The sequence below is a fragment of the Protopterus annectens genome, chromosome 2.part1 (genome assembly GCF_019279795.1).
Source record: "Protopterus annectens isolate FY-2018-M chromosome 2.part1, PAN1.0, whole genome shotgun sequence".
NCBI classification, from domain to species: domain Eukaryota; kingdom Metazoa; phylum Chordata; order Ceratodontiformes; family Protopteridae; genus Protopterus; species Protopterus annectens.
This window is the reverse complement of record NC_056729.1, coordinates 82252627-82270601: the sequence shown is the minus strand read 5'-3', so window position 1 is coordinate 82270601 and position 17975 is coordinate 82252627. Positions and strand designations below refer to the sequence as shown.

The 17975-nt window shown below is 41.1% G+C and overlaps 1 protein-coding gene across 1 annotated transcript in view; it reads left to right on the top strand.

The window, feature by feature from the left end:
• RPS3A (ribosomal protein S3A) overlaps positions 1-17975 on the top strand; it is a 511490-nt gene that overhangs the window by 33985 nt on the left and 459530 nt on the right. Inside the window, exon 3 of the mRNA XM_044062039.1 lies at positions 7958-8145. Coding sequence (XP_043917974.1) covers positions 7958-8145 — 188 coding nt within the window. The remainder of the gene's footprint in view (positions 1-7957; positions 8146-17975) is intronic.

Genomic DNA, 17975 nt, shown 5'->3' with positions numbered 1-17975 from the left:
GCAAATGCATAGTAGACACACTGGAGAGAGAGGTGTAACGAGGTACTAAGTATGGCCCTTTTGAGGGTACATAAAGGGAAGGAAGACTAGGTGGGGTCATGGCAAGGGCAGGTTCTGGAATCGAGAAAATAAGCTTTTAGTTCATTTTTCAAGTGTGAGGTGTGGGAGGTTGAACGCAAGTCAAGGGGAAGTTTGTTCCAAGCATGGGCAAGGGAGTGTTTGTAGAGTAGTTTGCATATTGACCTTTTTGGGTGGTAGATATCAAGTAATTGTTGGTTAGAAGTACGGAGGGTCCGGGATGGGATGTAGGTTGAGACTAAGGAAGATAGAGATGGACAGAAGGAGGGTTTATAAAGAATAGAGTGTAGCATATGAAATTGATAAGATAGCAGAAACTGGGGAAGTTCAAGCCATTGAAGAGAGTTTAAAGAAATGTGGTGGTGTGAGTTGTATGGGGAGTTAGTAATGAATCTGGCTATTTTATGGTAAGTCTGTTGCAGTTTGTTTAGAGTGGAGGCCTGGTTATTGGTAAGAACTGGGGGCGGCGTATAAGAGGGAGGGGAGGAGGAGTGCCTGGCCCAGGGTTAGTCTAGATTCAGGGGTTAGGAATTTTTTGTTCCGATATAGCAGACCTAGTTTCTAGTTTTTTGTTTTATACATTGGAGTATGTGTAGGTTGAACTTGAGTTCGTCATCGATAATGACCCCTAGGAGTTTTGTGTGGGTCTCAGGTTGGATGTTTGTATTGTTAGAAGATGTAATAAAAAAGGAGGTTTTGTGATGAGAATGAGAACAGGGAAGGAAAAGTAGGAGTTTAGTCTTTTTGGGATTTAGGATCAATAGGTTGTGAGAGAGCCTTTGTTCAGTGGATAGTAGCCTGTTTGGTCAGGGAGTGTAGTTCAGGAATGTTATTTGAGATGGATGCAAGTGTGGAGTCGTCTGCATACTGAATAAGGGAGGATTCTTTGCATGAGCTGTAAAGATCATTGGTGAAGATGTTAAACAAAAGGGGTCCCAAGATGGAGCCTGGGGGAACACCAGTGGAGATGGGAAGGAAACGTGAGGAGGATGAGCCATTTGGCATATTTGTTCCCTTCCAGATAGGTAACTTAAACCAGGCAAGTGCAGAGGGGGATAGGTGGAGATTTGCGAGTTTGGATAGTAGTAGAGGATGAGAGACAGTATCGAAGGCTTTTGAGCGATCTAGGAAGAGACAAGAAATGAGTTTATCTAGGGCATCTGCAATGATATGAATGAAGGAGAGGAGGGCAGTGGTGGTGCAGTGGTGAGGACTAAATCCATGTTTGGTAGGGGTAAGTAAGTGGTGTGTGAGGAGGTAATTGAGAAGCTGTGAGTGAATACATTTTTCTGGTATCTTGGAGAAGGGGGACAGAATGGCAATGGGTCAGTAGTTTTGAGGGGTCAGTGGAGTTTCCACCTTTATGAAGAGGGATAGTGAAGAAAGATTTCCAAAGGGTGGGGACAGTTGATTCCACAATAGATTGATTAATTAGTATGGATACAGGATATGCAATTGAGTCAGACGCAAGTTTGAGGAATGTAGGAGATTGTCAGTGGAAGGAGAGCAAGGTTTTGGCTTGAGTAGTAAAGATCGGTACTGGTTGAGCCAGTTACACCTCTGGCTAGCACACACAAGAAGCTAAGGGGAGCCAAGCTTTTTCCATACCTGAATGGCTCATTCCTGCTCTGACTTTACAGTAGTAATTTGGGAAACTGCTTCTCCTGTTAGTGGCTGTAGAATTTACTGTAAATGTCAGGTACAGCTCTTACAGACCCTTGTGTTTAATTGGATCTGTGCTGAACACCCTTTTTCAGAGTCTGCCTTGCCACAGCAAATGCACCTGTCGGTCAACTGTTCACAAATTGTTCAGGTACATTTTGTACCTGTGGCCATATGCTTTGGGATGTTAGACTGCTGGTAGCTGCAGCTTTTCTTGTCCCTTTCCCATAGGCTTTAAGCTTGCAGTCGAGCCAGTCCTAAATGTCATTGTTATGCAAGTTGAGCGGTCCTGCTTTACAAACATTCTGGTATTCTTCCTTTTGACTGAGTGATTACTGCCATATGGCAGTATGGTTTGGCAAAAAAAAAAAGGAAAGGGGCTTATTTCTATCCTATTTGTCGAGACTGTGTGGGAGTGGGCCAAGTCTGTGGACTGCTTTTTTGGTTCCTGCTCAACCTTGTTGGGTAAGCTAGCTCCGTATGGGACAAGCTTTGTGTGTTGCGTATGCTGTAAGTACGGCTTAGTTCTGCCGTCGAAGTCTTGTTTAGCTTTTTGCCTGCCATCCAGTGCCAAGTGCAGAGACTTCAAATTTTGATTCCGCTGCAAGGGCAGTTGTTTTGTTTCCTCTGTGCTTTTCTCTCTTTCCTTTCTGCAGAAAATGAAGCTGGGCAAGGCCAGGTTAATTTTCATGGCCTTGATGTGTAGTTTCATATCTCTGGTCTTAAATTTTGAGGAAGTTCCTTGAGTTGTTGCCTGAAGAACTCCTCTTTCCCAGGCATCTGACAAGCTTCACCTGGACCTTTCATGCTGCAAAATGAATCATTTGGCTAGAGTTCCCATGATGGCTAAAAATGTGGTTTATCTTGACAGGGTAGCCCAACTCTTCACAACTGCCCAGATGTGCAACACCCTGAAAATATATAAAGCCAGATGGACCCATTTATTGGTTCGGGCAGTAGCAAAAGGATTGGATCCCTTTCATATGTCCTAAATTACTTTTAGCAAAATATTGATCCTGATCTTACTCTACCGTCAAGGTGCGCATGTGAGCATTTTCTTTGCCATGAATTTCAAAACTCATCCTTGCCTTTACGTCTTTAAGATTTTTGTAGTAAGTAATTTTTTTTTAAGCAGCCTCTTTTTTCAAAAAGACATTGCCTTATGGTACTCTGACTTTGTGTTAAAGGGCTGAGGTGCCCAGCAAATGCTTTTTTTATTGGCTAATAGGCCTGCAATAAAAAATTCAAAGCCTTTGGTGGTGTCCCCAAGTCTGCCTTACCTGGTTTCTCATAGTGGCATGGTGGTCTTGCAGATAAACCCTTTTTACCCAAATTTGCTACTGGTACTTAACTGAAATAGTCCATTAATTTCCAGTTTGTGTCCCCCCCCCCCCCCAATGGTTATGCTGATATAGGCGTATGTGTTGCACATCTTGGATATGTACTGGTATTTGTTTCTATGAGATGAACCATATACTACTACCCTTACAAACCAGACCAAACACGCCCCAAATCTAAACAAGGGCAGAAATTGTTGCAGAAACTTATGAGGCTGGTGGAATATCTCAGAAAAAGCATCACTAAAGATGATGTCCACCCGAACCCTGGCCCCACAGCAAAAATCAACTCTAATAGCCCACCAAGAAATACTAACTCCCTCCATATCTGCCACTTAAACATTAGAAGCATCAACAATAAAATACACAACCTGCATGCTCTACTAGCTACCCACCTCCCAGATATTGTGTGTTTAACAGAAACTTGGCTAAAACCAGGGACCAATGACAATGAGATTATACCACCAGGCTATAATATACATAGAGCCGAAAAAAAGGGTGGCGGCATTGCAGTGCTCTACAAAAGTAATCTAAATGTCAGTTTTAACCCTACTCAACCACCCCAAATCTCTAATGCTGAGATACTTGCTCTAAAACTACAGCTTAATAGAAAAAAAAGTATTAATCTAATTGTAATGTACATCCTGCCAGGGAAAAACTCTGACACATTGGAAAGCATTCTTAACTGGCTAACCAATAACTACCCACAGGAAACTATAATCCTGGGAGATATTAACATTGACTGGTACCTATGCTCCTCAGAGACTAACCCTACCCATATAAATCTTCATGGGTTCTCTCAGACCATCACTTCTGCTACCAGAGTTGGGAACTCTAACCAAAAAGAGAGTATCCTTGGATCCTTATAAACAGTCAACCCCAAATGTATACATCTGGGACCCTCCCAAATGAACTCGGCAATCACCTTATAACATATATAAGGAAAAATAAAACAGGTAGTCCTATACATCCTAAGTCAATTAGAAATAAGAAAATTTTGACCTCTCAAAGTTTAAAATGGAACTTAGATCCTGTAACTGGGCAACTCTTAAGTACCTCCCCCTAGAAGAGGCAGTTTCTAAATTTAATACCACTTTCCTAACCATACTTAATACTCATGCCCCAAAAGACTAATCAAAACTAAAACAAATATTACACCAAAGAAACATCTAAAATAAAACTCAGAAACAAATCCTGGGAGACCGCATTAAATTTCAGCAACAAAGAAATATGACAAAAAGCCATACTAATAGACAAAAGAAACTACTACTGCCAACTTCAAAATAAGCACCAAACAACCCTCAAAAATTTTGGGCAGGTCTAAATAACCTTCTCCATCCTGGGAAATCCTCCACTCCTACCCCAGAAATAATAGCAGATAAAACCCTGAAGAAGTAGCCAATACCTTCAACACTTTCTTTACGGATACTATCCAAGCCTTAGCTAACCAACTATCCACCACAGCCTCCACTACTACAGAACTCACTCCAAAACCCTTCACACTTTCCACCTACAACCAGTCTCTACTTCCTCCATTAGATCCTTACTTCAAAACTTAAACCTAGCACCCTCTCCAGACCTCCTGCCAGCTGAATACTTACAAATAACTGCAGAGGACATAGCTTACCCCATCTCTATACTTATTAATCTACAATTCCTCAATATGGAAAATATCATCGTAAATCCCACTTCACAAAACATCCACTGACTTATCAAACTACCGCCTATAGCCATAATGTCACCACTAGCCAAAATCATGGAAAAATGCCTACACAAACAACTCCTTCACTATCTTACCCAGAACAATCTCCTCACCAACTCTCAACATGGCTTTAGACCCAATCACAGTACTACTACAGCCCTCTCTTTTACTGATATAATAAACCAAAACCGAATAACAAAATATATCTTCAGCACTCTTTCTAGACTTATCAAAGGCCTTCGACATGGTAAACCACCGACTACTCCATGATACCCTAAGAAACCTCCACCTGGATAACCTAACTCTAGACTGGTTTCAGGCCTATCTCTCTGGTAGGAAGCAAGCAGTACTTTGGCAAAATAAGCTCTCCAACCTCCTTCCAAATACCATTGGAGTTCCTCAGGGTCCATACTGGGTCCACTTTTTCAGTCTTTATTAATGACCTTCATAAAGTCATCCCTGAGGCCACCTGTATTCAATATGCCGATGACTCGACATTAATATGCTCTGACAAATCCCTTGACAAACTATCTAACACCCAAAGCTGTTTCTCAGCAATAGAAAAGTGGCTAGCTGGACGGCAACTAATTCTGAATCCAAAGAAAACCAAATTATTACTCTTCCATCCTACCCAAAAACTCCCAAACACTGCCTTTACCATACAATCCAATAATGGGACAATTATCTCCCCAGACTCCCACGAAACTATTAGGAGTGACCATTGATAATAAACTCAAATTCACATCCATATTAATCAAACCATTAAGACCGTTAACAAGAAACTGGGGTCACTATATAGAATCAAATCCTTTCTAACACCAAATGCAAAAGTAACCCTTGCTCGCATTTACTCTCTACCCTTCTATATGCCTCTCCATTGTTTACCAACCTTAACAAATCAGACCTAAATAAACTATCATGCTCCTACAACCATATAGCCAGATTTGCAACTGGCAAACCATATAGAACTCATCATTGTATTAACCTAAAATATCTTGGCTGGTTAGAACTCCCAAACCTTCTTCAACTAAACCAACTCATTGAGGCATTCAAAATACTCAAACACCCTGAAAAGTCCCCAGCACTGGGTAATTTAATCATACCATACACCAATCTAAATAGCCTTCGGTCCTCGTGTAGAACACTCATTCAGTCAGTCAAATCCTTTAACTCTGGAGGAGATGCATTATTTGCCAATTCCATTGGTAAGATATGGAACTCCCTCCCACCTATTATTACCACCATTACCTCCCTACCCCAATTCAAAAAAAGTCTCACCCACCATCTCCAGTCTCACTGGCTTTGCCAATGCTCATATCCAGATTAATATCTTCCTACTTTGCCTACTTCTTTTTCTCATCTATCAACCAATCTCCTTCCTGTTGTACTCTCTGGATCTTCTCTATTACCCCCATAATAAGTCTTTCAATCTTCTCTACACTACCTAACACTATTCTCACTCCTTGTCAAGTTAGACTATATAGTATAAGTAAAATTACTCTTTGCCTGTGCCTATCTTTTCCTAATAATGTCTTGTCTATGAATGCTACCCTGCAACTCTGTTGGTTATTACAATAATGTATTAATATGTATCTATTTTATCCTGTATGTAATTTACTCTATATGTGGAGCTTTTCTCCCCGGGCCTCCGCTGAAAATGGACATATATCCAGTCGGATTCTCCCGGTCAACAAATGTAAAATAAATAAATAATTTGTGTACCCAACCAAAGTAGGACGAATCTCTAAGCTTTATTTAGCTGACTAGCAGAATGTATTGTTTGGCTAGCAAACTTTTATTACAAGATGTTTTCTTATGAACCAAGAGGTCAGTCTGTGAGCTCTGTCGCTACATTGCAGACCTCTTAAAATTGCATATTTTGATTACTGTGTCTTTCACTTGGGCTTTTTGTGAATATTTTATCTTGTTTATATTGCTTAATTTAGTCCCTAAGTCCAGATCCTCCTTTGCAGCTGCAGTTGTTTGGGGTCCTTTTTTCATGAGCTCACAGAGAAAGGTTTGCTGGGGTCTCTATCTTAGTAGTTGAAGATAGACCATGTCACGTTTGCAAATGTATTTGGCATAGTTGAGGTTTTACAAGATCCTTTAAATTCTCATAATATTTTTACTTGCTTTGTCTAGAAATGGGAGGCAGGTTACTTTAGGGGTTTTGTAGGTGCTAGTCTGAAATCTTGTTGAACTAAACCCAATGCCAGATACTGAGCAAAAAAGCATAGCATGTCATAAGCCAGAATATGACCTAGAAAAGATGCACGTTTTCGTACCAGTGGGGAGACTGATATAGAAGTACTTATTAAAATTTCCTTCCAGTTTCCTCTTAACTTGGTACTCTAGTGTCAAGACAAATGCAGGGGAAGCACTAGTTTATGGTCAGAAAAACTTGGCCATTAGCTCGTGGTTATCCTTGGTGGCTGTGGAGAGAAGGTGTGGAGATGGGGAATGGTGCTTGTCTTTTTGAGCTTCAGAAGCTTATTTTTGTAGTGTCAAGAAGAATGTTTTTAACAAAGTAATTTTGTACTCCTAATCTGCCTCACAGAACTCCCCTAATTATAGAATTTCAAGTTGTTCTTTGAGGCTGCTAATGTCTTGTGACTACTGGTTGTTGTTTCCAGCGGAACTCCGGTCCGCTATTGATTGGCAGTAGATTTTTACGAAACACAGAGGTGCCAGCTCGACACCCAGCCTTCAACAAAGGCACGCCCATTTATGCACGAATGTCTTTCGAATGTTACCCAACCACAGGGAGGACATGCAGACTCCACACAGAAGGCATTCCCAAGCCACGCCGACAATCGAACGGGAGAACCTCTTGCTGTGAGGTAACAACGCTACCGCCGTACCACCTTGGTAAAATAAGTCATATTTTTTGTGGTCTGTTTTACAGTGACTTGTTCATAGTTTAAATGGCTGCTTTGCACACAGCCGTTTCCAAGCTCTTAATGAGCTGCAGTTTAACTTGAACTAGTAGTTCTCTCTGTGCCGAGAGAGAATCTTGACTGTTCCTTTTATGTGAAAAGGGCCTTCTAGCAGAAGTTGACCACAAGATTAACTATGCGTAAGGCAGCTACTGCTTACACTAGAATTTTCAGCATTTAAATTTTGAAAATTGTTTGCAAAATGTTTCTTTTCATTTTAAGCAGTGTTTTGTTTTTCACAGAAATTGCCTCTGATGGCCTCAAAGGCCGTGTGTTTGAGGTGAGCCTTGCTGATCTACAGAATGATGAGGTAGCCTTCCGTAAATTCAAGCTAATTACAGAAGATGTTCAGGGCAAGAACTGTTTAACTAATTTTCATGGAATGGACCTTACCCGTGACAAAATGTGCTCTATGGTCAAGAAATGGCAGGTATGTGAATGCGAGCAAAAGTTTTTATTACAGTGATGTTTTGTGTCCTTAACAAAATTCTGCCTTAATGCTTTGTCATGAGTAGCTCCCAGCATTTGGGAAATCTGTGAGCATGTTGACATTTTATTGCGAGATTGAGCTTGAGCAGTCTGTGTTTCTTCAAACTGTTTAATTTTCCTGTTGGGTTTTGTCATACTTGAGTAGTTTCTGGTCTGTAGTACGTGATTTGATAAGTATTAATACAGCTTGACAGTTTTCTTGTACATGAGTATGAGGTAAGAAATATGAGGATTTAAAGCCATATGTAATGGATAGCATAAGTATTGCAATCCTAGAATATAAAGGTGTGTTGATGAGATTTGAAAAATTTAATGTAAGTTAATAGTTGTTCTATTGTCTAAGATGTTCGGTCTTGCCTCCTTGCACTTCATTTACTTGTCTTCTGATTGTGTAGATTTGGGTATTAGAATTTACATTTTAATTGGGTGAATTTTGGGTTCAGAAAAGGTGGGAGGAAGCTTTTTATGTTAAGGGCAATCTGCTGATTCTGTTATGTGGTGATCAGAGTGGCAGGTGATGAAACAGAAGTGCAGTGATTTTATATTAAGTATAGAAAGAGTAATGTAAACCTAAACAATGGGGAAATGTTGCCAAAAGGTGAAAATGTGGTTACAAAAATATGTATAAAAAGAAATGGTTAAAATTATGTAAATGTTATATTGAATGTTAGAACTAGAGTGAATGTTTGTTTTTAAATGTGCAAAGAAGATGGAAGGAATGAGAAGTAATGGGGTAATAGAAAAGGCCAGATCATCGTAATGAGAACTGACTATGTTAAAGTAATGTAGCCAAGAGGAGAGAACAAAGCAGTGGTGTATGGTAAAGAAAGTAAAGAGACCAAATGGTTAGGGAGAAATTATGGCAGAAAAATTAGGAAAGGCGGGAGGATAGTGCACCTGATTGTATGTCATACCCTAAATCATCCAAACTATGGATAGGAAAGACTTTCTTAATTTAGTGAAGTGTGAGATGAAATCCTCGTGTATAAAGGATAAAGGGGGATTGAGACTTGTTTCGCAATCTGCAGTCTGTTTGCTTGTTTAATTTTGCAGGAATGGATTGGTACATTGATGTGTAGGTTCTGTAAATAGAGTAAAGGAAATCAGCCCATGGTTATGTTGATTTGGTTAAAAGAAGCGGACAGTAAGAGGGTGGTGAAGGCAAAGTAGTGGCACACGACTTGGAAAGGACTTTTTGGTTATGTGGAACTTGATGGTATGTGGGGAAATTTTAAGAAATGAGCAGAGAAATGTTGCAAAAGCAAAATGAATCTGTAGTTGGAATGTAGTAGAAGTTAATGTGTGGGTTGAGAGCAAAAATGCAGAGATCATTAAAATTGTTTTGGAGGGTGGCAGTACTATGCAAGTGGGTGTTTTCAAAGATGTATGAATGTTGTATTCTATGGAGAATGTGAAGTGAGAATGGATAGTACACTTGATATTGTGGAATTGTAAGAATTGTGTGAGGAGTCTGAGATTGCAGTACTGGAAGACTAAGAATGTGGTTGTGGAGAAGAGCAGGGATGGTAAAAAATTGTACAACTACGATGTTAATAAAGAAAATGGAAAAGTTAATGTGTAGTTATTGCAAATAGAATCTGTGTTCTTTCAGTAAGTGCTTTGTGATCTTTTACATCACCCGAGTTACTGCCAACAGTTGGGAATTGAATTTAACATCCTAGCTTAAGAACTGCATGCTCAGGAGTACAGCCACCCACCCCCACCCCCCCGGTCCGTGCAGATTTTTGGATGAGTTGAATTACTGTTGGTAAGATTGCATTGGAGTTGATGTAGGTGGGTGAAATCTTAGGGAACCAGTGATGAACTCAATACTGTACAGCTACAGAGTCATTTTAATTTTTATGTGGCAAGGCTGGTCTATTAACCTAAGGTAGCAGTTGAACATTTACTGTATGTTAAGGCTAGTTGCCCTTCCTGTTATCTGATACCAGTAGTGGAATTAGGTTTCCTGTATTAATGGTTGTGTCATACTGACTGCAGCGGTATGGAAGTCCATAGCTCCTTTTCATTAGTCTTACTAATGTCTTTCTTTTCAGTAGAGCAGTTTTAAATACCTTGTGTAAAGCCTTTTTCCAGGTAGTACCTGTACTTAGTACAGTCCTGCCAAGTAGTTGCAACAAAACTGAATGCACATTCTTTACAAATTTACTTCAACTTAGCATTTTGATTTGATAGCTTTTGTAATGCACGTTTCTCTGGATAGTGTGTGAAGTCCTCAAGGTCTGTAAAGAGGAAGTCACTCCCTTGATCTGATCATAATGCAGAGTGTAATTATGAAACATCTTGACATCCTCTTTCATGATGCATCTTTAACATATCCAACAATTAGAAGGATACCAAAAGTTCCTAACCAAAAGGATCAGTGGTCTAAAGTCAGTGAGCTGCCGTGAGACCAGCATCTCTCTTATTCAGTTTCTTGTGGACTTTTTGAGGAGAGTTTTGTAGTTTACCATGCCATTGGAGGCCTGGTTGTCCTGGACTTCCTGCATCTCCCAAGTACAAATTCCATCAGTACTAGAACCATAGATCTAAGTCTTAACCAGCAGATAGACAAACATGGTGGGTGGGATGGAAATGGTGCCAGTTTCAAAAAGTGCTGTGGAGGAACCCATTTATAAACTGGCACTATTTTGATAGAAATGTGTGTGCATATTTTATTTTATCAGCCGACAAAATATTAACCCGAGGTGCCAGAAATGCCTTTTGTTAAACTAAGAAAGGAGCTCCAGACTCTCAAAATATATCAAGGCCAGATGCAAGGTAAATATAGTCCTTCAGAGGGATAGCCATAAAGCCACCTTTGTTACAAATCTCAGAAGTAAATGCTTATAGTAAATATTATATCCTCTGACTCTGAGGACTTGGGCAGTCTGCTGGTGGGCGGGTTTAGCTCAACTTTACTTGGCACTGATTATGCTGATCATTGTGTAGAGCCCTGTAGGAATGTACAGTCCAAACACTTGTCACAGCTGGAACTACCACAATGCTTTCTCACTGAATCGAGGGCTTTGAGTAAAAATTGTGCAAGCCATTTCAAAGCCTAGTCTTTTGGTGCCATGCAGGCTATTGAAAGGCTACCTCTGCCTCGCATATAGAGCTTCAGCAGATCCTTTTCTGTCAGGCCTATTACACACTTGGACTTGCAGTGGTATAAACATAGTCTCTCTCACAAATTCCAACAGAACATGTTGGAGGGATAGGTAGGTATCCCAAAGTAATCCACTTTTGTAGAACGGTCCTTCCACTCCACATAAAGCGAAATACTGTAGTCAGTTTGGATGAATGGGTGGGTAACTGAGTATTTAGCCCTTGCTGTTATGGATAGAAGAAATGCGTAAACGTCTGTGTCGTCCTTTTGGCCCATTTCTGGATTACTTGTATGCAAATTGTAGGGGTTAAGAACTACTGTGGAAATGTTAAACCAGGCAGCTGAAGATCCTCTCGGATCAGTAGCCTAGTAAGTGCCTGCGAACCTGTGGAGGGACTAGTTTTATAATTAAGCACCTCCCATAGCCTCTGGAATGAACTTCCCCTGCATGTTAGTTAATAGGTGGGTATCCTCAGGTTTACCCTGGAATTGACTGAAAATTTGCAGCCTGAGAGAAGGTACTGGCCCATGCATAACAATGTCATAAAGACTTGAGCCCTCATTTAGCGCATAGGGTGGCTTGTGACACTCCCATTTAGTAACTGGAATCAGCTTTTGTGACTTAATCATATTTTTTGACCATGTTTAGGAGAAAATGCAGTTCTTATCAAAACAAGTTGCTGTTAAGATCCAACGTAATTTTTTTTCTTTTCACAGTACAGCAGACTTAGAATTGGGTAGTAGTGTTCCATTCTTGACAAAGTAGATAAAATTTAAAGCAGCCTTTACAGACCTCTAGACAGCAGAGAAACTAAATGTAGCACAAGCTCTTTCCAGTCCTACCAGTCTCAGTGCCACAGTCTATACTTTTACCTTTCCATTGTGTTTATATCAAACTGTCAACCCTCCTCCTTTCTCTTTATGCAACATTACTCCTCGTGTTCTGTCTTTATGCAGTCTTGATTGCAATAAGTACCTAGTTCTGAAAGGTGGGAGAGTCCTCTTACCGAACCCTATTTCACTCTGCAAAAAAATCCTAGAATGTGTTTGCAAATTGCATCATTTGGAGTGCATATAATGTAGGAGTTGGATACTAAAGACTCATGAGCAATCAGAAGTTCAGGTTGTTGATGCTGGGAAGATGGATTGGCCCATAGAGGCCCGTTTTTTACCTTGGTGGAGTTTTTGGGAGCTTACTACTTGGTTGTCTCCCATTAGTAGCTGTTTTTAAATAATGCATAAGGAAAACTGGCAGTCGCTCCATCCAAAAGAAGGCTTTTTCATAAGTCTTAACACTTGTGGTATGAAGTATATGGAGTAAGCCCTGACTAGTTTTGATCCGTTCTCCAGTGTTCATGTAGCAGTCATTGCAGTATGTGGTAGTAATGCAGTTCATAGTGTTAGTAGCAAGAAAGACATTTGAGTTTGCGTGCATTTATCTCCTATTAATGTTAAGCAAGGTCTGTGGTCCAGGGACATAGCCCATCTGCAACCCAAGGATAACTGCATTCATTTTCAAGATCTTAATCATCTGCCTCTCTTTCGAGTATGTCAGAGCTTCAAGCTTCCTCTCTGGAAGAGCTTCAGAATGGACCAGGGACATAATCTCTGAGGGATCCACATTACTTTACTTTTCTTCGCCCATCCTTGCTTCTGTCATTCCCCCTTACCTGAGATCCATCCAGTCACAAGCGCTCGGCAAAGTGCTCTCCAGGGGTTCCCCTCAAAGGGGCCTTGTGACAGTTCTGGACCTTGATGCTTTTGTTTCCAAGTTTTTTGCTTGGTTTTAGGTCAGCCAGGCTTTGCTTGAGATGGTTGGCAATTATGTGGATGTAAACGCAATATTTGCTTATGATTTAGCCAGTCATACTTTGCTTCAGGTGTCTGTTCATGGTCATCTCTTACCTAAGGATGTTCACCATATGTAAGTTGCAGTCTGCACCAAAAATTAATGGCCAAAAATGCTTTCATGACAAATTTGTAGAGAGAGAATGAAGTGCAGTGAGACAGTTTAAAGATGTTAAGTTTAATCTTACAACTGGAGTTTTTGTATTGCCAAATAGTTATTTGACAACACTAATCCATTCAATAAAACTGTTAAGACTGAGTATTGGTCTTATTTTTTCAGGAGAACTTTGAATCATTACTCTGAAGTCTTTTTCTTTTACAATAAACGTATTACTACCTTGGATTCTGCATTCATTTTACACTGCCTTTCACCCTGTTGAGTGAACCGTGGTGCTGCTGTTCCTCTTTTCGTTCACTGCAGTGTGGGTTTGTGCATTAATTTCACTTGCAACCATGTGGGGAAACCGTTCTGTAGAAAGGCATCGATGCTTTTCAGAATTCAAGTTTTATGTATTTATCTGAGGAATGAGAGCAGAACTGCAGCGATTTATGTACCAGTGTGTAGTGAAGCCTTGAATCTGTGATGACTGATAGTTGCTCAGTCTGTGTCATGGCAGTCCATATTTCTGGTAATGAATTAAATGATAGAACAATCACCTGAGCTGGAAACCTCTGGATCATCAGGAGTAGTTCCTCTGTTAATATCCCTTTTCCTGCTCAGGGAATATGGCACTCTGATTTGGGACCCACTTGCATCATCCACCAAGTGAAGATCGATATTTGTTTAGTATTTTGAAAGTTGATTTCACCCATGTATGTGACTTCTGTGTCCCAAAAATCAACTACCCCCCCCCCCCCCCCTAACGCACAGTTTTTATTTTCCAATTGGCAGAAATTAAGGCCAGTAATTTGGAGGCAACAACTCCTTTTTTTGCCCAAATGTTTATGGATTTGTTTTATAGGATTGTGCCGTAGTTTTCTTGCATTACCTATCTGGATCAAAATAGGATGGCTTCCGTCAAGTGACTGTAGTCTTGTCTAGAGTTCTGCTATTTTCTACATTAAGAATCAGGCCGCTCCTGGCTGTCTTCTATTAATCTGTTTTTCTTATAGCATCTGTTTCATGTGATTTGAGATTGGATACTTTGCTTCTCTTGTAGTATTTAAAGGTGGCGCAGTAGTACAGCAGTTAGCATTTGTCACCTTACAGCAAGAGTTTCTTGCATTCGATTCTCTGCTGGGATGCCGTCTGTGCAGGGTCAGTGTGTCTTCCTGCGTTTGTGTGGGTTTCCTCTGGGTGCTCTGGTTTCCTCCCATATTCCAAAGACAATGCATCTCCCCGGGCCTCTGCTGAAAATGACCCTGTCCCAGTCTGGCTTTCCTGGTAAACAGATATTCGTTATTTTATAAGGACTGCAAAAATAGCCTCTGACCCTGAAGAATGTAGTGTCTTAAAGTTCCTGCAAAATTCATATTCATTACGTCAAACTTTACTTCTGCCACCCAGTTCTTATTTTGCCTTCAGTCAGTCTTGGCATGTCCAGTCTACACATTATTTGGCCATAGTGTTAGTTGTGAGTAGTCTGGATTTATTTCCTCATATTGACTTAATTCGATCTTGTTCACGTAGCTTGTTTTTGAGCTATGCTGCTGGGAAAAACTGTTTTCCTGAATACAGTCCTGCTTTTATAGTCCAACACACACTGCTCTGTTACTTCTGGAAATACCATGTCTTTCACTGTATGGACCTTTATTGGCAATGTGATAACTTTGCAGTTGTAAAATCTTATTCAAATCTGCCATAGCATTCCCTTCAAAAGCAAGCACCTTTTAAACTTCATGGCTACAGTGGCCATCTACTGAGGTAAAGTCCAGGAAAACAAAATCTACAGCTTCTATTTCTTCATCATCTCTTTATTTTAATAATTGGTATGGCTAGATCGTAATTGTGGTTTTACTGAGTAGCATGGTAGCTTTTGATATTTTCTACTCTCACTTTCAACAGGCTACTCTAATCTACCTCACAGCCATTAGATTGCTTCACCTGGATATCGGAGCTTGTTTTTCCCAGCGTTTTTCCAGCATTTGATTCATCTGGCACAGCATTTTGCTACAAGATTTATTCGTAGTATAAACTGAATAAGTAGGGTGACAGATGTAACCTGTTCTCTCTTTCTTCCAGTCAAGTCAGTTATTCTATATTCTTTTCTAACTGTTGCTGCTTGTTCTTTATAGAGATTCTTGAGGAGAAAAGTAAAGTGACCAGATATCCACATTTCTTTTTAAGAACTTTCCACAGACTGATCCACTCGAGCAAAGGCTTTAGAGCAGTCAAACCAGATCTATTTTCTGGAACTCCTTTGCTTCCCTTATTGTCCGGCTGATGTTTGCAGCTTAATCTGTGGTGTGTCTGCTGCTTCTAAAAGCAGCTTGTACATCTGACATTTCTTGGCCGGGGATTTTGAACATTGCCTAGCTAGTATTTGAAACTGTTGCAGTTCTTTAATTTGAGCACTATTTAGCACTGCCCTTTTTGGGACTGTGCTGCTGTATTTCCAGAGTTGTTTGGAATGTTTAGTCAGCACTAATAATAGCATAATCCAGGATTCTAAACAGACCAGAGAAATTCCATGAGTTTTGTAGCTGTCTAGGGCTCATTTAAATTTACTGTTCAAGAGTATTCTGTCTGAGATTAATCCGCGCTTTTGTTTAGTACTTTCCTGCCACTTCCTATTAAATCTTCTGATGTGAAGTTGTTCAATCTCGCTGTTCATCACTGATGGGTTTGGTGCCAATCCTCGGCTCCGACACAGCCGACTAGCAAGCTCAAAGTTCTCCATTAGCTCGAGACCCCACCCCTTATCCCATAATGCACTGCTGGAATTGCCTCAGATCTAGTTTGCCGTGGCATGGATCTCTTGGTTTCCAGCTTGGCTCGAGACTTTATTGGGAGTTTTTCAACTTTTCAGCAAGTTATATTTTTTCTTTTTTATATACCTTGTTTTATTCTTAGTAGCAGATATACTAGATAGTAAATTAGTTTTTTTCTGTATTTTTACCCCTTTCCTCTATTTCTATCTTTCCTTAGGTCTTTTGGCCTTGGGATATCATTTTGGATCTCTTGTTACTGTTTGTAGTTATTTAGTTAGTGCCCCTTTTGGGCTGTGTGTGTATATTTGTGTGAGTTAGTTAGTTTAAAACAGCTCTTAGTTGATCAGTGTGCTTGAGTTGTGTAATGTCTGAAGATAAGGACAAGCATCCATAGTCTGGGTTTAAAAAGTGCCCAGACTGCGGATAGAAAATGTCAGTCACAGATGCCCATGTGCAGTGTGTTTTTACTGCTTGGGTGAGTTACATCTGCAAGAGTCTTGCAGCATATGTCAATCCTTTTCCACAAGAGTGTTAGCTGAAAGGAAGAGGAAATTGATTGATAAGGGGTATCATTAAATACCCCCCTTTTCTGAGGCATTGTCTGACCAGGATGGAGCCAGTAAATCATCCAAATCTTCCAAGTCTTCCAATGATTCTTGATCCAAGAAAGGAAAGGGGTCAGAAGTATGGTGACTTCGGCTCCACTACCCTTGGAGCAGACAGTCTGCTCTTTACAGAACTGGGACACTGCTTTGGAACCGGTTACCGAAAAACCTCCTTCCATATTGATCCAATCGGCTCCATCTGTCCACTCTTCCAGGTCCTCTGTCAGCTTATCTATTCTGGATATGGACTGGCTGGTTCAGAAACTCTTAAAGGCACCAGGCCTAGTTAAATTGCTGTTGGCTCCGACACAGCCGTTGGAGCCGAAGACCACTACCTTTGAATTGTCTGCTCCTCCTCCGAGCTATATCGGACCTTCGAAGCTGGAGGAGGCTGACCTAATGATTGTAGATCTCTTGGATCCGACACCTGCTCGGATGTTCTCAGCGCTGACCGGGGACTCTAGGAGCCAACACTCTGCGGTCGGGTCCGGGGAGGATAGCCGCATCGACTTGTTGGTGCTGACTCTTCCTCTCAGGGCCTCTGCTCGGTGAGCTCGGCTCTTTGGGCTCGGAGCCCATGACTTCGGTGTGGGAGGAGATCGTGGCTCCATCGGAGCCATCAACTCCTCATTGGAGCTGAGGTGCATTCAGTGCCATGAGGAGAGTGTTGTCTCCCAAGACTTCCTCATCTCAAGGTCTGGCCTCTTCTTCCCCTAAAGTGCCTGTGTCTGTTTCCTCCGGTCCTCCCAAGTGTAGAGACCCAGAGCCTCAGGTAGCCCCGCAGGGCGCTCCCTGCTCTTCTGAGACCTCTCCAGAAGTTCCCCCTGAAGAGGTTCTCGGGAAGAGATTATGCAAGAGGAAGCATTTGGACTCTCACCAGGAGTCTATCACATCGGACACCGACTTGGATGAATCAGACGGGTCCCCCAGATCCCCCTCGGAGGACATCTCCTTTGCGGAGATTCTTGAAATCCTTAGGCAGAGAGATGATTGATAGTCCAAGAGCACTACTGAGGACGAGTTGGTTCTCCTCCAGGTGTTTGGGTCTCAACCTTCCGCCTCTTGGGTATCTCCGCCCTACAATGAGCTTATGGATCTGGTCTCTCGTAGGGCGTGGGAGTCTCCAGAATCTATGGAACTTGTTCCTCGGAGGCCTAATAAGTTTATTTCAGCCCCTGTGTACAAGTCCTTTTTGACCAAGGGGAGTCCCTGTTGATGCCATGGTGGTGGTGGCAACCACCAAAAAGGAAATGTCTGAGACTTCTTCATCTATCCATCCTCCTAATAGAGAATCTAGGATCATCTATAGATATGGAAACACATGTTCAGTTCAACGAC